At 51.6% G+C, this 18757-nt stretch overlaps 1 protein-coding gene across 1 annotated transcript in view; it reads left to right on the top strand.

The window, feature by feature from the left end:
• Nucleotides 1–977: 977 nt before the first annotated feature.
• The window catches only part of ANGPT4 (angiopoietin 4), a 165752-nt gene continuing 147972 nt past the window's right edge, over nt 978–18757 (top strand). The window contains exon 1 of the mRNA XM_069650935.1: nt 978–2178. Coding sequence (XP_069507036.1) covers nt 1888–2178 — 291 coding nt within the window. The 5' untranslated portion in view covers nt 978–1887. The remainder of the gene's footprint in view (nt 2179–18757) is intronic.

An 18757-nucleotide genomic window follows, 5' to 3' on the forward strand; every position in this document is an offset into this window, starting at 1 on the left:
CCCCTGCCAAAAACACATCCTCCTGCGATCTCTTTGAGCTATATCTACCAAATAATAACGTAAGAGTTAATGGCTTAATTGCAGTTGTAAATGCTACTGATGTAATAAAAATGTCTTAACCAAGTGTGCCTCCATCGCTTGATTTATAGGTAGCCAGTGATGTTATCAAATAGAAAACAGAGAATAAAATGTTTGCTGAAATGGAAATACTGAAAAAATATTGAATTTGTAATTAAAATGTATATGGGGAGTGGAGTAAAGGGGTAAAAAGGGATCGGGAAGGGGTTGGGAGAGGTTCTAGAAGCACAGGGAAACAGGCGGTTTGGGGAGACTCCCCCCCCCCCAAATGAAAATAAAAATAATACTATACAATATTGTTTCGGTAAAAAAAGGTTTGGTAAAAAAGTATTCTTTGAAATTCCAATTCGGTAACATCACATAGATCTGTTTGTGACTTTCACTGTAGTCCTGTTAAAAATAAACATTGATAAAGCCAACATGTTTTGTTTGATTGCAGATATGAGAGAAGCATTTGCCTGGCACTGCTCTCATATGCTCAGATAATCACACCATTTTGCCATTTTATGGGCAAGTAGTACGTACCAGTACAGCGCTACCTGGCAAATGCCTATCCCATGCCTACACAAACGCCACAACAGTTGGCTATAAGAATGCTTGTTGTTAAGGCATTCTGCTAACACTTTTACCAGTGATGCATTCATATGCTCCCATCGGGGCCTCGTGTCTGGCCCGCATCACTCTTATACAAATATGAAATATAGTGAATGGGATTGAGCGAGCGAGAGCAACCCCGGCGCTGGAGACTGTGTGGTCTGGTGTGAGGGGCAGAGGAGGGGTGAGCAGCCTAAGGGAGAGCAGAAGGGGTGCTGCCGGGGGAGCGCAGGGCACAGGCAGACCTCGTGTGAAATTTGAGCTCTGGACACGGGGTGGGGGAGGGACAGGAACAGTACAATCTTCGGTTTTTAAACAAAACATTTGGCAGCAGAGTTTGGCAGCAGCAGAGCTCCAGCGCTGGGGAACATGGAGGCGACATCTTAGGAGAAGCACACAAGGCATGGGAGAGCTCGAGACAGAACCGTAGAGAGCGAGGGCGAGAGAGGGAGATAGACAGAGTGAGGAAGAGAGAGGGAGAGGTAGGGGGTGGGGAGGCAGAGAGAGGGAGAGAGAGGGGGACAGTGCGAGAACGTGACAGTGTAAGGGAGTGAACTGGGACGCGAAAGCAAAGAGAGAAGACGAAGGCGAAGGGATTGGAGCTCGAATCAGAAAGGCATTCTTCAAGAGAGTGCTGGGAAAGAGTTGGACAGGGAGAGCTCGGGAAAGAAGAAAGAAAGGGAAACAGAGTAGCAGGGAGGGACAGAAGGAACTCAGAAGGTGCACAGAGAAAGTCAGTGAAAGAAGCAGAGAAAAGAGGGGAGAGGGACTGGAAAACATGAAAAGGGATAAGGCAAACCTGGAGTGCCGATAGTGACAGTACAGGCAAAGGTGGGGAAACCAGGAAGAGGTGGTGGTGAGTGGCACGAGTTCCTGGGTGGCTTCCTTAGGCTTGCCTCGTGCACTCTTGGTCTGTAGGCCTCGCAAAGGATGCTAGCGCGAGGTCACGGTGCACGCAGGTCAGGTGGGACTTACGCCTCTGTCCAAGAAGCCCTGGAGGGTTCTGTGGAATACCACTTGGTTTGGGAGGCGTGGATGCCATCTCTCTAAAGTGGCCTGTGAATATCGCTTTACTGGGGAAGCGAGACACTTAAGTCCTGAGATTTCAGAAGCTGGTGGAGCTTCACTTGACTAGACAGGTGCAGATCAACCTTTACCCCAGTAACCGGTGGATTCCCAGCTGTGGATCCAACTTCCCTGACGAGAGACAAGGTCATGGGCGCTGCAGTGATCCTCGGGACTCTGCTCTGTGTTGCCACCGCCTTCTCTGCGGATCCTGGCAGGGGTGCCCACCGGAGGGCATCTGAGGGCCCCAGCGGGGGCTCGCGTGGGCCCTGCACCTACACCTTTGTCCTGCCAGAGTCAGACCATTGCCAGCCCAGCGGAGGAACAGGGGCGGCCCAGCCCATGCAGCGAGACTCTCCATCACTTGGGGATGACGAGTCCAGGGAGAGACTGCAAGAGCTCGAGAGTGCCCTCGAGAATGCCACCCAGTGGCTGCTCAAGGTGAGTGCTGGTGCAGCTCCATCCTACACCCACACATTGCAATATAGTATCCCCAGGACCCATGCCAGCCGGGCAGCCCTTTGGGCCAAATCACCTAACAAAAGCACCTGTGTATGGCACCATGTTACAGCCCCACTCATCCTCATGTACCAGCCGACAGCAGTATGGCTGCCCTGCACTCCTGCAGCATCTCACGGGAAAAGGCCTGCCCTCCTTCTTACCTCCTCCACCAAGCTATTGCAATAAGAACCCATGTCAACAAAACCCCATGATCCCAAACCACACCCAGCACAACATGACCCTTATTCATGTTATGTTGATTTATACTGCAAACCGCTACCACTCAGAGGCAGTCTCCAGGCGCTCACTTGACTCTTCAAGAAAGAGACGGATTGGTTAGTGAGGGAAGAGTGACAGGATAGGTCCAGAACCAGGAGAAATTGGCGTCTGTGTGGGTTGGCTTGCAGATGGTTGATTGTGTGCACTGGCTTGTTGTATCCATATGGATAAGACCCAATGCCTGGGTTGTGTTTCTATGTAAATGTTTATTATGTTGGGGAGTGTCTGTGTGTTATGTGTAGATTGGTTGGTATTTAAGATTGTGCGCACTGGCTTGTATCCGTATGGTTAAGGTCCAGTGTCTGGGGTTGTTTGTTCTATGCGAGTGTTACTTATGTTGGGTGTGTGTTGGTGTATAGTCTGGGTAGCCCAGTGGGCGGGCATGTATAGTACTTGGGTGGTGTGTGGGAGGTGAGCAGGAGTGGGGTGGTTAGTACATTGGCTACTCTCTAAATTCTTCTATGTGGCTAATCTACACAATTCCATCTAATATGACGCATGGCTAAACTACACAATTCTTTCTAGTCATACGAAGGGTTAATTTAACAATCTAAGTGTGACACCTGGTCATCCCATGCAAAACATGTTGGCATTGCCCCATTAATCCCAAATCCACAGAGGGCAAAGGTGCCCTCATAACCTCATCCCAATCTTGATGACAGGTCCATTACCCCAATCCTGGCAACAGCAACCCCCAGTGAGACACCCTCTGCTAACAAAGAACACCCGATGCCTTCTCTCTTGGGTGGTCTTTCTTAGCCAAAGGTGTCTCCTTGGAGTATTGTTTGTTCCCAGACTAATTCTCTCTGGGGCGTTATCTGTTAACAGGGGTTTCCCCCTGGGGTGGTCCCTGTTAGCAGATTGGTTATCTCTAGAGTGTTCTTTTTTTAGCAGAGTATTTCTCTTTGTTGTGTTCTCTGTTTGCAAAGTGTGACTTTCTGGGGTGTACTTTGTTTGCAGAGTGCTTCTCCCTGGGGTGATCTCTGTTAGCAGAGTGCTTCCCCAGGGAGTGGCCTCTGTTAGCCGAGTGCTTTTCCTTGGGATAGTCTCTGCTAGAAGAGTGCATCTCCCTGGAGTGTTCTTTGTTAGCAGATTGGTTCTCTCTGAGGTGCTCTCTGTCAGCAGGGTTCTTCTGTCATTAGCCGAGTGCTTCTCCCTGGGGTGCTGTTCTTTAACCGAGTGCTTCTTTCTCAGGTGTTATCTGCTGGCAGAGTGTATCTGTCAGTGTGGTCTTTGTTAGCAGAGTGCTTCTCCCTGGGGTGCTGTTCTTTAGGCAAGTGCTTCTTTCTAGGGTGTTATCTGCTGGCAGAGTGTGTAGTTAGCAGAGTACTTATCTCTTGGTTGTTCTCTGTTGGCAGAATGTATCAGTCCGGGTGAATTTGTTAGCAGAGTTCTTCTCCCCGGGGTGGTCTCTGCTAGAAGAGGATATCTCCCTGGGGTGTTCTTTGTTAGCAGATTAGTTAGTTAGCCGAGTGCTTCACTCAGGGGTGTTGTTTGCTAAGCTTCTCTCTCTCTCTCTCTCTCTCTCTCTCTCTCTCTCTCTCTCTCTCTCTCTCTCTCTATAAATATATATCAAGGTGGGCCTCTTCGGTAGTAGATGGTTTTCTAGCGCGTGTCTTGTTGGAGCTCTCAGGCAAGGGGACACGGGTAAGTCAGTTCTTCTCTCTGGGAGGTCATCCTCAGTGCCACTCTAGGGGCTATCTGGATGCATCTGGTTTTGAAGTGGAAAATGCTCTGGTGTCCCCCTGCGGAGGCTCTCTAATATCACTCATGGCTGCTCGCAGGTAGGAACTTGCTTCTCTCTATGGGAGCTTTGTTGCAAATGACCTCTTCTACAAGAGTTCTTCACTATAGAAGGTCCTCACTATTACCATCATAGAGGTGCTCTCCAGTAACCAATGCTTTAACCGTGGGCGAGTCACTAGTGTCTTTCTATGGGCGCTCTATGCTATCTCTTGTGGGAGCTCTCGGCCAGGTGATCTCTGGTAGGCAAGTTCTTCTCTTTGGGAGATCTTCCCTACAACCACTCAAGAGGTGCTTTCTGCTTGCAGATGGCTTCAATGTGGGAGATACTCTGGTATCTCTCATTAGGTGTTCTCGGGTAGTTGAGTGCTTCTTTCTGGCAGGTTCTCTCTGCTAGGAAGGGGCTTCTCTTCTTCTGGTGCTGCACGCTAGTGCTACTATCGAGGTAATCTCTGCTTGCAGATAGCTTCTAAGTGGGAGTTGCTCTGGGATCTCTCATTGGGGGCTCACATGCAGGTAAGTACTTCTTTCTGGCAGGTTCTCTCTGTGAGGAGGAGGCTTCTCTTCTTCTGGTGCTGCGTGCTAGTACTACTCTCAAGGTAATCTCTGCTTGCAGATGGCTTCTATGTGGGCGATTCACTGGTATCTCTCATTGGGTGCACTCGGGTAGTTGAGTGCTTCTTTCTGGCTGCTTCTCTCTGCTCGGAGGGGCTTCTCTTCTCCTGGTGCTGCACACTAGTGCTACTCTCGAGGTAATCTTTGCTTGCAGATGGCTTCTATGTGGGAGATGCTCTGGTTTCTCTCATTGGGTGCTCTCGGCTAGTTGAGTGCTTCTTTCTGGTAGCTTCTCTCTGCTAGGAGTGGGCTTCTCTTCTCCTGGTGCTGCACACTAGTGCTACTCTCGAGGTAATCTCTGCTTGCAGATGGCTTCTGTGTGGGAGGTGCTCTGGGATCTCTCATTGGGTGCTCTTGGGTACTTGACTGCTTCTTTCTGGCAGCTTCTCTCTGCTAGGAGGGGGCTTCTCTTCTTGTGGTGCATGGTAGTGCTACTCTCGAGGTAATCTCTGCTTGAAGATGGCTTCTATGTTGGAGATGCTCTGGGATCTCTCATTGGGGGCTCACATGTAGGTAAGTACTTCTTCCTGGCAGGTTCTCTCTGTCAGGTGGGGGATTCTCTTCTTCTGGTGGTGCACACTAGTGCTACTCTCGAGGTAATCTCTGCTTGCAGATGGCTTCAATGTGGGAGATACTCTGGTATCTCTCATTGCATGCTCTCGGGTATTAGAATGCTTCTTCCTGGCAGCTTCTTTCTGCTAGGAGGGGCTTCTCTTCTTCTGGTGCTGCGTGCTAGTACTACTCTCAAGGTAATCTCTGCTTGCAGATGGCTTCTATGTGGGAGATTCTCTGGTATCTCTCATTGGGTGCTCTCGGGTAGTTGAGTGCTTCTTTCTGGCAGCTTCTCTCTGCTAGGAGTGGGCTTCTGTTCTTCTGGTGGTGCGTGCTAGAACTACTCTTGAGGTAATCTCTGCTTGCAGATGGCTTCTATGTGGGAGATGCTCTGGTATCTCTCATTGGGTGCTTTTGGGTAGTTGAGTGCTTCTTTCAGGCAGCTTCTCTCTGCTAGGAGGGGGCTTCTCTTCTTCTGGTGCTGCGCGCTAGTGCTACTCTCGAGGTAATCTCTGCTTGCATATGGCTTCTATGTGGGAGATGCTCTGGTATCTCTCATTGGGTGCTCTCGGCTAGTTGAGTGCTTCTTTCTGGCAGCTTCTCTCTGCTAGGAGTGGGCTTCTCTTCTTCTGGTGGTGCGCGCTAGTACTACTCTCGAGGTAATCTCTGCTTGCAGATGGCTTCTATGTGGGAGATGCTCTGGCATCTCTCATTGGGTGCTCTCGTATAGTTGAGTGCTTCTTTCTGGCAGCTTCTCTCTGCTAGGAGGGGCTTCTCTTTTTCTGGTGCTGCGCGCTAGTGCTACTCTCGAGGGAATCTCTGCTTGCAGATGGCTTCTATATGGGAGATGTTCTGGTATCTCTCATTGGGTGCTCTCGGATAGTTGAGTGCTTCTTTCTGGCAGCTTCTCTCTGCTAGGAGAGGGATTTTCTTTGGGTGGTGCTCCCTAGTAAGCGCTTTAGAGGTGATCTCAGTGAGCACATGGGTCCTCTATGGGAGCGGCACTAGTGTCCTTCTGTGGGTGCCCCCTAGTATCTCTTGGGGGTGCTCTCTGGTGATAGAGTGCTTCTCTCTGGCAGGTTCCCTCTGCTAGGAGGGTGACGCTCTGTGGGTGGTGCTTCTTAGAACCACGTCAGAGGTAATCTCTGGGAGCAGATGGCCTCTCTGTGGGAGTCTGGGGGATGCTCTGGTTTTCCTATGTGTGTGCTCCCTGGTAGCTTTTCCGGGGTGCTCTCTGGTAGCCGCAGTGGGAATGTGTGGGGTGAAAGGCAATGCTATTTTTACACTGCTTTCTCGGAGTTGTTCTCGGCCTTTGACCTGACATCTGCTTGCAGTGGTCACAAGTGCCTGCATCAAGCTCAGAAATAGCCTGGCTCCTGATTGGCTGACTTTACCCAGCGTCCGCCGCACAGTCAACATAGGACTGCCAGCCACAGCATGATAACGAGGGAGGCTGGAGAAACTACTGTGATGCATGTAGCCCGCGCGAGGACAGAGAGGTGCAGTGCCAGAGCCATGGAATGAGGGGAGACTTGAACCATGATAGGTCCAGACAGCCCCGCCTCTTTTCGAAGCCTTTGCCGAGTGCTGATCGTACTTGGTCTCCAGCTTTACCAGGGATCCCCTACCGCTTGCAAGACGCTACTCATGACAAGGAAGACCCACTGTCCATGTCCCTGCTTTCCCCCAACTAACTATTACCATGCGTGGTGTGGGTGGGCGCCGTGCAAGGTGTTTACATTCAGGTTGTTTTTCAGGTGGCAAAGACAGGATCCAGTGTTCCCAGATTTGATGCCGTTTTTTTCACTTGAAATCTCTGACACTGTTGTCTTTTTCCTTGCTCTTCCATCCACCCCACTCACTGCGCATCCTCTCCGCTCCTTGGTCTGTCAGGCCTCTTAAGGCCACCAATAAGTAGGGCGGCCCTCTTGTCTCTATCGGGCAAACATACCTATTTCCATTAATGCAGACAGCCTCCACAATGTGTGTCTGCGCATTTTAGAGGCAGGGAGCTTCTTTACCAGCAAATCCCACCCCTCATGCAGTGGGTGTGGCAAGGGGGCTTCACTTCTGAAAGTGCTTCTGTGCAGGCAGAGCTCTGGGGGACCACCTATGCGTCTCCTTACACCTGCAGGTCACCCCCAGCTTAGATGAAAGATACTCCCCGCCTCCAGCGGGGGATTCATGCTGCGCCCCAACACCCAGCAAAACCCTAACACGCAGCACACACAAAGCATCCATACACCTGCCTTCCACAGACGATCTAATAGCAACCTGTACTCTGCTCCCGCTACTCCCACTAACCCACCCAAGAAGCAGTGGAACTATACTCCCTGCTGGCCTGTGTTGCGTCCTGCACTCTGGGCCTGCGATGAATAAAACCACAGACACATGCTCCACGTCTAACTCCATTTATTGCCATACATTAACTAACTCCCTCACGTGCAGCCCCTCCTCTGCCCCTGGTCCCCCCCCCAGTCCCTTGTTCAGTCTCCCTTAAGGAGACAGTGTCCCATTAGCCCACAACATCTTCCCTTTACTTATCACAGGAGTTTGTGGCCTACATCTGCTCGATGAGGGGGCGGCCTGCGTACACTTCGCTGGGGTTGGCCAGGCGGGCCACTGGCGTCGTCATCTGGTGCCTTTGGCGGCAGGTCCTCAGGGGGTTCTGGCTGGGGTTCGGCTTCACCCGTTTCTTCTTCCGTCGCAGGCATCTCTTCTTCCTGATCCTCTTGGAATAACTTGCGAAAGAATGATGCGTTTCTTGTTATGCCTCTGCTCTCTGCGGTGGCCGTAATCATGGGCCCTTTGACATCAGTGACCACGAGGGGTTTGGGTCTGTATCTAGAGTCTGTTTTCCTCTGTTGCTTCTGTCTGACCAGTATGACCTCGCGTACCGGGATTTGGTGTTCTTTGGCCTTCCGCTTCTGATCCTTCTTTCTCCTCTCGGCCTCCCTAGTCTTCCAGCTTCCGCAGTCATGTTCGTGGCTTGTATTTGATCATGAGTTCTGCCGGGGTTTTGCCGGTTGCCTCATGGGGGGTATTTCTGTAGCTCCTCAGCATCTGGAATATGGCTTGAGGCATGCATGTCAGGTCTGCAGCAGCTTTCTGGCGCGTTCTCTTTGCGGTTGCCATGAAGCGCTCCATCATGCCATTGGCCTGCGGCCACAGTGGGGTGATCCTTTGATGTTGGAATCCCAGGTGTGTGGAACTCCGTTGTCCATTTCGACAATGTTGGGGACACCCCATTCACTGAATAGTTCGACCACTACTGCCACTACCTGCTGGAATGCTTTGGACGGGACATGTTTCACCAGAGGAAATCAGGAATATTCATTGATGGCCACTAGGAGATGACCCCCTTCTTCCAGGGGCCCGTAAAAGTCCATTGCCACTCTTTGTCAGGGTCCTTCTGGTAGAGGAACTGTTGGGAGCGGGCATGGCAGTGTGGTTGCCACCGTCCCCTGACATGGTGTGCAGTGTCTCTGTGTGTCCTCGAATATGGTGTCCATGTAGGGGAACCACACTTGATTGTGTAGGATCTTCTTCGTATTGGCTATGCCCCTGTGTCCTTCATGCGCAATGATGACGAGGGCTTTCCTGAGACTCTTGGTGGACACCAGTCGGTTTCCTCTCAGGAGTGTCCCTTGTTCTGTTGTGGCCAGTTCTCTGTGTATCCTTGCCATTCTCGGCAGGTCTCTCCTGTCCACCTCCCCCATTTCAAAGCATTCCGTGGACACATGGCACCATCTGTTGGTGTTCGTGAGTTGGACAGCTACCCGAATGGTGGGGTCAGCCCTGCACTTCTCGGCAAATTGCTCCTTCATGATGGCGGGAGGCAGAGCATTCAGGGACAGATATGCAATGTATGATTCTGCCTCTAGCTGCATATCAGTGTCCAGAGCACTGCCGGGGTGCCTCGACAAGTAGTCTGCCAGGTTGGCTTTGCCACCCGGCTTGTGGACAATGGTGTAGTCATACTCCTGGAGGCGAATGCCCCACTGTTCTGTGCATGGCGGCATCTTGATTTTGGGATTCCCGAAGAGCGACCGGAGTGCTTGGTGGTCAGTTATGAGGACAAAAATTCACCGATGATGAAATGGTGAAACTATTTGCACGCCCAGACCGCGGCCAGGCTCTCACATTTGGCTTAGGAGTAGGACTGCTCAATGGAGGTGAACACTCGGCTAGCATATGCTACTATGCGCGTGTCTGACTTCCGGTGTGGGCTAGTCTGAGCTAGGATGGCACCTAGTCCGACTGGGCTGGCGTCTACTGTAATTTTGGTATCCCACTCGGGGCTGAAATATGCGAGCTGGCGGTTGTTCGCTAGTTCATTTGTGATCATGCAGAAGGCATCTTGACACTGTTCGTCCCACGTAAAGGGAAGGGCTTTCTTGAGGAGCTGTATGAGCGGGCTGGTCAGTGCTGCATAGTGAGTTAGGTACCGGGCACAGTAACCCGCCATCCCGAGGAAGCATTGTAGTTCAGACATGCCCTTCGGGGGGTCCAGGTCGACAATGGTGCTGATTTTATCTGGGTCTGCCCTGATGCCTTGGTCTGAGAAGATATGTCCAAAGAAGCACAGGCTGTGCTTGTTAACGGTGCATTTTGGGCCATTAAGGGGGAGGCCTGCCTCATGGAGAATAGTGCACACCTGTCATAGTGCATCGTCATGATGTTCTTGAGTGACTCCAAACACCAAGATATCATCACTATAGTTGAATGTGTTGGTGACTGGTGCTATCAACATGCGTATTGTCTCCTGGAATATCTCGGCTGCCGAGGATATTCCCAAGTTAAGCCGATTGTAGCGAAAGAGGCCTTTGTGGGTCGAGAAGGTTGTTATCGGCCTTGAGGTGGGGTCAATGACCAGCTGATGGCAGCCTTGGTTCAGGTCCAACTTCGAGAACCGGGTGGCCCGGTTGAGTCATACCAGCATGTCCTCAATGTTAGGTCCCAGATGTCTCTACCTCTGGATTGCAGTATTGGGAATCCTCATGTCGACGCAGAGGCGGAGGCGTCCATCCGACTTGGGAACCACCACCAAGGCATACACCCAGAGGGTGGGTCCTCTGACTCTCTCGATGATTTCATTGTCCATCAGGAGTTGTAGCTCAAGCATCACTTTGGCTTGTAAATGGAACCCTATCCTATGCGGGTGCTGTGGGACAGGTCGTACCGTGGGATCAATGTGCAGTCGGATGACTGTATCCTTCACCACGCCTACACCCTTGGATAGGTTGAGGAACACCATTTTTAGTTTGTCCAGTGTTTTTTGTGCCAGGGTGTGTATAGTTTGGGATTGTGGAAGGAGGCCCTGGATCATCTCAGATTGGTCATACTGGATGTCAATGAGTCGTAGGGCGGTGGCCGTCTCGTAACAGAGGAGACACCTTCCAGTTATTGGACTGTGAATGACATAAATCATGACAGGTACTCGTTACCCCCTGTGTATCAGGTTGCAGAATAATTGTCCTTTGGATTGTAGCAGTAGGGGTGCTCCCCACTGGAAAATGCGAGCCTGTGATGGTTGTAGTGGGTACGTGCCTGCCATGCTCTCGTATGTTTTCTCATTCATCACGTTGACGGTGGTGCCTGTGTCGATGAGGAAAGGAGTGTGGAGTCCTCCCAGGTGGACCATCACCTTCAGCGCCGTACTGTCATCGGAGTTATTGTATATGAGCATGACATATTCCTTACTGTACCGGTCATATTCATAGTACGGTTCTGCACTTGGTGACTCTTCTTCTGTTGGCGGGTTCTCATAGGGGTCGTCTGTGGAGAGTTCTCCTCGATGGTCTTCCCTTTTTGCACAGTTGTGTGCGAAAGGGGTGCTCCGGGTTGTCAAAGACTCGGTCTGGCATGTCGACTTGTAGGTTCCCCACAGCTCGGATGAGTCCAGGGTGTGTCGCATACGCTGCTGTGTTCCTGTTGAAGCCTATCCTTGCTCTGTCTCTCTCCGGGTATGGTCGTATGTTGGCTGCTCTCGTCAGGTCATATCTCCTGGGGGGAGTCACTTGTGGCTGTGGTCTGTATGCCGGGAGTGGTGGGACCCTTTCCCGGCACATGATTTGAAAATGGTTCTCCTGGCCGCACCTCATGCACATTTGGCTGATGGCGGGGCATTGGTCCTTGTGTGGGAATTCAAACCCGGATCTATAGCATTGTCTTTCAGGCCGAGCTCGGCGGGTGGTATTCCAGGTGTCCTCTCCGGACTGTGCTACCACTTGTCCGACCTGCCCTTGCGGGTTGTTGCTTATGGCAGCAATTTTGTCTGCTTTCTTCAGGTTCTTTATCTAGGCCGCCTGTAGATCAACCCGTTCGTAGACCCTTGCTAGTTCAGCTATTTCCAGCAGTGTGAGAGGTTCCTTTAGCAGGTGTTTCCTAAATTGTGAGGATACACACCCCTCTATCACCCTCAGTCTGATGGCTTCAACATCATTAAAGTTTGCAAAGTCACAATATGTGATTTTCCTCTGGAGACAAAGTATGAACTGTCCGATTATCTCATGGGGTGCCTGGGTGCATTGATTGAATGTGTACCGTTCATAGTCTCTGTTGGGTAGGTCTACCAATCGTCCATTGATTGCAGTGATGAGAAGTTGGTAGGTAGACTTTTCTTGGGGAGGAATGGTCTTAATGACACTTTTCATCTCTTTGCCTACTAGGTTTGTGAAGATGTTGAGTTTGTTGGGTGCATCTTGGTTTCCCACTGCCCTCATGAATTCCTCGAACTCGTCCATCCATTCCTGCCATGTTTGGCCTTGATCTTCTTGTGGCTCTAAGGTGAAACGGTTTGGGTGGAGTAGAAAGGATACCGGGTTGGTGGGGGCTACACCCGCTATGATTTGCATAGCTGCATCCGCTGCTACAGCCCCTGCTTGGGACGTCTCTGCCTCTTCCTGTCATGTGCGTTGGTTGCCGAGCCGGAGTCCCTTTTACTTAGGTGCTGGAACGTCTTTGGCGCTCTTTCTTCTTTTCCCAGGATTTCCCGTATGTGCCTGTGCACGTGCTGGAGTCGTGGATGACGTGCGCCTGGCTCTATAGCATGTGGGTTCACCTGCTGGCATGGCGCCTCTGCGTAGGCTGTGTATGCCTATGGGCTGCCTGGTGATTTGGGGTACTTGGTATGCCCTGCCTGTGGGCTCCAGATGGGTGGGTACTGGTTTGGTGCACCACATACAGCCAGTGGTGGTCCACACCTTTAGAATGGTGAGATCCTCGCTTTCAAGTGGGTTTACAAGGGATTTGTCCATATGTGCGTGACATGTTTATAAATTTTAAATCCTTGTTTTCTAGTGGGTTTCGGTAGACATTTGGCCGTGTAGTAAGTGGCACGTTATAAATGTTGTGGTCCTCGCGTTCGAGTGGGTTTTATTGGCTAATTGTGTGGCTCGTGGCCCCTTTGATACATTTCAATCCTTGCGTTCTAGTGGGAATAGCTGTACCGCCCGCACGTGTAGCGAGTGCGGCGGCGGTCAGCTGCACTGTGTCTTTACCACTGAAAGCTGCGGTCAGTGGTTCCTCCCACGTGGCGGTGTGCCTCTCGGCATGTGCCATATTAGGTGCCTGGGCTACCCTCCTTGCTCACTTGTCGGAGTTCCTCCTCACTCTGCGGCAGTTAGAGTGTTCCTCCGACAGCCGTCCTGCTGTTACCGTCGCTCCTCTGGTCTCTCTCCTCCATCCGCATGCTCTGCCGCCGGCCCCCTCCGCAGGCCGCGCTGGATCCGACACGGCGTGTGCCAGCCACCTCCTTCGCCTGCAGCACAATATCTGGTGCTATACCGTTCACCTTCTTATCCGTGCTTCCTCCGCCTCGAGGTCGCGGGCCTGGTAAACCCCATCCCCACGCTCTGCCAACACAATACCAACACCCGAACACATGCACATGCTTTTTAAGGGAACATTAAATATAGTGCACTGAAAGTGCAAGTTTCAACTTCTTCCTACACTTTTATTTTAAAATGAAGCCATTCTGGAATGGTTTCTTTTTAAAATAAAAGTATAGGAACATTAAAACGTAATTTTAAAACGTAGAGGAGCATCGCTCCCAACTGCTCCCGCTCATTTCGGCCACTGGCTACACCCAAAGCGCCGAAAGGCCTTACAAACGGCAAAAGATGCATGTGAGCAAGACCCAGTGACGTGATGTAACTGACACTTCTGTCACGTTGACATTTCGTAGTTCTGGGGGGCGGGCTTTGGGAGAAGGGAAGTGATGCGGGGAAATGGGAAGTGATGAGGCGGGAGGTGGGGCGGGGCACAATGTTAGAGAAGAGAAATAAAGAGGACGTTTGAGCACTGGCTCCGTGTCCGTCTATTTGTGTGTGTCCGCCCAGGCCCAACCTACGCTGCAACACTGGCGACGAGGCAGGTAGCCTCCTGCAGGGCACACAAGGAGCGGAAGCTGCGGCAAGGACGAATGCAGGACGCACTACGGTCCGCCTCCCACGCAGTGGCGTAGGGAAGGCCTCCGCTCACAGAGACACAAATATTCTGTTCCCGGGCCGCGGCAGTCACTTTTAAGCCGGCGGAAGCCCTGAAACTGACACAGGCACCGCCTGGGGGGGAGAGAGAGTGTCGGGGACCCAAACACTCCATTCCCGGGCCACAGTGGTGATCTTCAAGGCGAGAACAGCTCCAACAAGCCGGTGGGAGCCTCAAGTAGAAAGGAGGAGCCACCAGCCAATACAAAGGAGGAGCCACCAGCCACATGGTAGGAGGACAAAGGGACATGCCCCAGGCAGGAAGCCCACCAGGAGCATAGGGGCCACTGATGGTGCTCGTGCCTACTAGAGGCAGCCATCCCAGTAGACTGGAAGCCTGGAAGTGTACTGTAAGACTTCCCATTATACTATTGACACTCCCAAGGACAGGAGGCCCTGCTAGGGATGGTGCCCGTGCACAGGAGTGGCGGCCATCTCTAAGAATAAGGGCAAGTAAGGAATCTGGGTAAGAGAACCTTCCACATTGTCACAGGATCCAAAGGGTGGCCCAAGAAGACACAATGTCAGGTCAGGACAATGACCAAGGGGTGCAAGCCCAAGGAGCGCAAGGCCAGGGACAGTCGGGACCAGGGCCCCCAGCAGTAGATCAGGTCCCATACAGGCTACCAGACACGCTGGTGGCCCAGATGCCAGGGGCATTTGATGTTACCGATACCAGCAATATGGGCCCCAAATGGAACAAGTGGATCAGAGACTTTGACCTATACATGGGGGCCACAGGGCCCATAGAAGACTCGCCAAATGTGCCCTTTGAAGCTGGCGGTGGGCTTGGCCACTCGCGACTTCATCGACGAGATGCCTCCTGACTCCATAGACTCTATTCAGGACCTAAAGGACGTTCTAGCTGCGTACTTCATGCCACACACCAACGTGGACTATGAGAGGCACCTGTTCCACAGCACCAAACAAAATAAAGGTGAGACCATGGATGCCTATGTCATGCGACTTCGCACAAAGATGAAACATTGCGACTTTGCCAACTACTCAAACACCTAAGCGTTAAGGTCCCAAATCATAGCAGGGTGGGAATCTCAGACATTTAGGAGGAAGCTGCTCCAGAAACAATGCACCCTGGATGAGATACACACACTGGCCCATGCCGAAAGAGCCGTAGACTCGCCGGTCTAGAGCTTCAATAGCCCCACACAAGGGCAAAGCATCCACAGACTGTAGCCGGAGAGAACATCGGAAGAACTCTTTTGCTATAAGTGTGGGTTTGAGTATCCTCATGAAGGGGTCTGTCCTGTGATCAGTCAGCGCTGTGCCACGTGTGGCGAAGAAGGCCATTTCAAATTGGTGTGCAGACTCTTCAGAGACCAAGGAAAAGATTGCACCAGAGAGACACCATACAGACCAAAAACAAAACCCCACTCTGCCTGAGGGAGCCATCCTAGTGTCTCCTCCCAAGGCTCGTCAAGTCAGGCACCCCTAGACTCTTGAGAATGAGACTCAGGGGAGGACAATCAAAGAAGAGAGAGGATAGACCGAAGGAGATATGTAACGCGAGTGAGACGCTAGTGGCGATCAAGGCGTCACGTACGTTACTTAGTAGAGCAATCACCATCCGACTCAGACCCCAGCTCCTCGGGAAGCGACCAGAAGAAGAAAGCATATGTATATGCCTTGGGGAATCCCATGGCCACCGCACACAGCCCCACTCTGATCATTAAACTAAACGAACAACCCACCGAATTCCTGATCGACACAGGCACCACGGTGAACGTTGTCAGTGAAACCGTCTTCAAGGAATTGCCCATGAAACCGAAACTGGGCCCGCCACTGTAGACATATGTGCCTATGGTGCCAAGACACCCCTCAAGTGCCTAAGACAGTTCGAGGGCATGTGTCGATATAAGGGACATGAGAGTAGGATACCGATCCATGTGCTGGCCACCGAAACAGATAGTGGATGTGTTCTGAGCTTCAAAACAGCAGCCGGCATGGGACTCATCCACATCCTGTATAACATTATGGTCCATAAATACATTGACCCCGTGGAAATGATCAACAGCTTCTACCCACGCATATTCCGGTGTATTGGAAAACTAAAGAACAGACCCATAAAACTGCACATTGACAAATCCATACGCCCAGTGGCCCAACACTACCGGGGAATCCCTGTCAATATCCAGAAGAAAGTGTAGAATGAACTACACAAGCTACTCGAGCAGGACATCATCGAGCCAGCCACAGGCCCTATCACCTGGGTGTCCCTGATAGTGCCAGTTCCAAAAAAGGGAATCTGCGTGGACAGTTCCAAAAAAGGGAATCTGCGTGGACATGAGGCACCCAAATCAAGCCATACAGCGGGAGAGACACTTGGCCCCATGCATCAATGACATGATCCACCTCCTGAATGGGGCCAAAGTGTTCTCGAAACTGGACCTGCAGAAAGGCTATCATCAGTTGGTGCTAAGCCCCGAAAGCAGGAACATCACCACGTTTGTCACCCGCTTAGGCCTTTTCCAGTACAAAAGGTTAAGTTTCTGTGTGTCCTCGGCTGCAGAAATATTTCAAGCTGAGGTGCACAAGGTTATCAAGCACGTACCGAACTGCCTTAATTACAGTGACGACATCTTAGTCTATGGTGCCGATGTCAACAAACACGATGAGGCCCTGATAAAGGTGTGCAAGGCCCTGGAAGCAGCAAACCTCACCCTAAAACACGACAAGTGCGAATTCTGGAAGAGCACGCTGAAATTCTTCGGGCGCATATTCTCGGAGTCAGGGATGACCCCGGACTCCGACAAAGTGGCTGCACTGAATGACAGAGCACCCCCAGCCAACGTCTTGGAACTGCACTCCTTCCTAGGGCTTGCAAGCTACTGCACGCGCTATGTCAAGGACTTTGCGACTGTAAGCGAACCCCTGAGACTGCTAACCAGACAAGATACCACCTTCAACTGGGCAGAGGAGTGTCAAAAGGGGTGCGAAATCATCAGGGAAAGAGTCGCCAAAGCCGAGAATACGTTTTATTACAACCCTAGTCGCCGAACAGAACTCACGGTGGATGCCAGCCCAGTTGGTCTGTGGGCCATACTGGCTTAAGTGGACCCCAGTGAACCCTCGAGGACACATGTAGTTGCATATGCTAGCTGGAGTCTCTCTGCCACTGAACAGGCCTACTCCCAGCCAGAGAAGGAAGGTCTCGCTGTAGTTTGGGCGTGCAAACATTTCCATCTCTTCTTATATGGCAAACCCTTCCGGGTTATCATTTACCACCAAGCGCTATTGTTCCTATATGGGAACCCCCAAGTGAAGATGCCACCTCGAATAGCCCCCTGGGGGCTGCGGCTGCAGGACTATGCCTTTGAAATTGTACATAGACCAGGCAAAGGGGACAACCCAGCTGACTTCTTGTCCAGAAGACCCCGCGAGGGGTGCATACCAGAACCCTCAGTGGCGGACAGGTATCTTCGGTACCTCATACACCAATCCACCCCTGAAGGGATAGACATTGGAATGATAGCATGAGAAACCAAAAGTGACCCGGCTTGTCAAATCATTTGTGAAGGCCTTAAATCGGGCATGTGGAGAAGGGCCAGAGAGAGGGGAAGAGCGGCCGGGGACGCGGTACATTCCGAAGTTGAACGGCTGGTGCAGGTCAAAGACGAACTGGCGCTATCAGGTGATCACCTGCTTATCAAAGAATGCAAATTGCTCATTCCATAATCCCTAAGAGAAAAAATCATCGAGCTGGCTCATGAGAATCCCAGAGGAATGGTGCCGACCAAACGCATGCTGCGCCAGAAGGTCTGCTTTCCCAACATGGACTGCATGGTGGATGAATCTTTGAAGGCATGCCCCACATGCAGCCTCATCATGCCAAACCGTCACTCAGAACCATTGATGTCAGAACTACCACAAGGAATATGTGAAGCAGTGGCGGCTGACTTCTTCGGGCCCATTGAACGAGGTAAATGCTTGCTGGCGGCAACTCATATCATCGACAGATGCCCATCACGTCATCCCCGCCTTAGACCGCATATTCTCTGCTTATGGCATTCTGAGATTGCTCAAGACAGACAATGGGCCCCCGTTCAATGGAAAACAATTCACCCACTTTGCAACCTATCTGGGTTTCCAACATCGCAAGATAACACCTTTGTGGCCTTAAGCTAATGGGATGATAGAGCGCTTTATGGCTAACCTAAAAAGGGTGCTCCAGATAGCCAAGCTGACAGGGCAGCCATATGAAAAAGTACTGAACCACTAATGAGGAACTATCGAAGCTCTCTCCACAGCACCACCGGGCGAACCCCCTTGGAGGTAATGTTTGGGAGAGACATTCAGACAAGGCTTCCTCAAGTCACGCCCAGGGAGCCGTGGGCGGATCTGGATAAAGATCAGAGAGAACGAGATGAAGAAGCAAAGGAACGCATGAAGGACTATGCAGACAGATGGAGAGGGGCGCAAATCCCCCAGATCGAAGTGGGAAATGTCGTAGCCATGATGCAGCCACAGACCCACAAGCACACCTCCATCTTCCAAGAGGAACTGTTGCTGGTCATGCAGAAGAAGTGCTCCATGATCACAGCACAAGGCTTGGGGGGCTCCATCACTCGGAAATGGTCGCATTTCAAGTGCATCCTCTCGCCGGGAACACACAGACTAACTGGACGCGTGGTCATTCCCATTGACTATGCCTTGGATGACCACTATCAGGGAGATCATGGAGACATGGATGATTCAGATCAGGAAGAGCCTGCGGAGTGTGAGATCAGTGGAAATCCGCCAGAGCTCATGAGTTCACACCCGCAGCGAGCTCGGAACAAGCCGCGCCGCTGGATTGAAGAAATGGGCTAGCAACCCACCGGAGA

The sequence above is a fragment of the Ambystoma mexicanum genome, chromosome 3p (assembly GCF_040938575.1).
Source record: "Ambystoma mexicanum isolate Mex_15411 chromosome 3p, UKY_AmexF1_1, whole genome shotgun sequence".
NCBI classification, from domain to species: Eukaryota; Metazoa; Chordata; class Amphibia; order Caudata; family Ambystomatidae; genus Ambystoma; species Ambystoma mexicanum.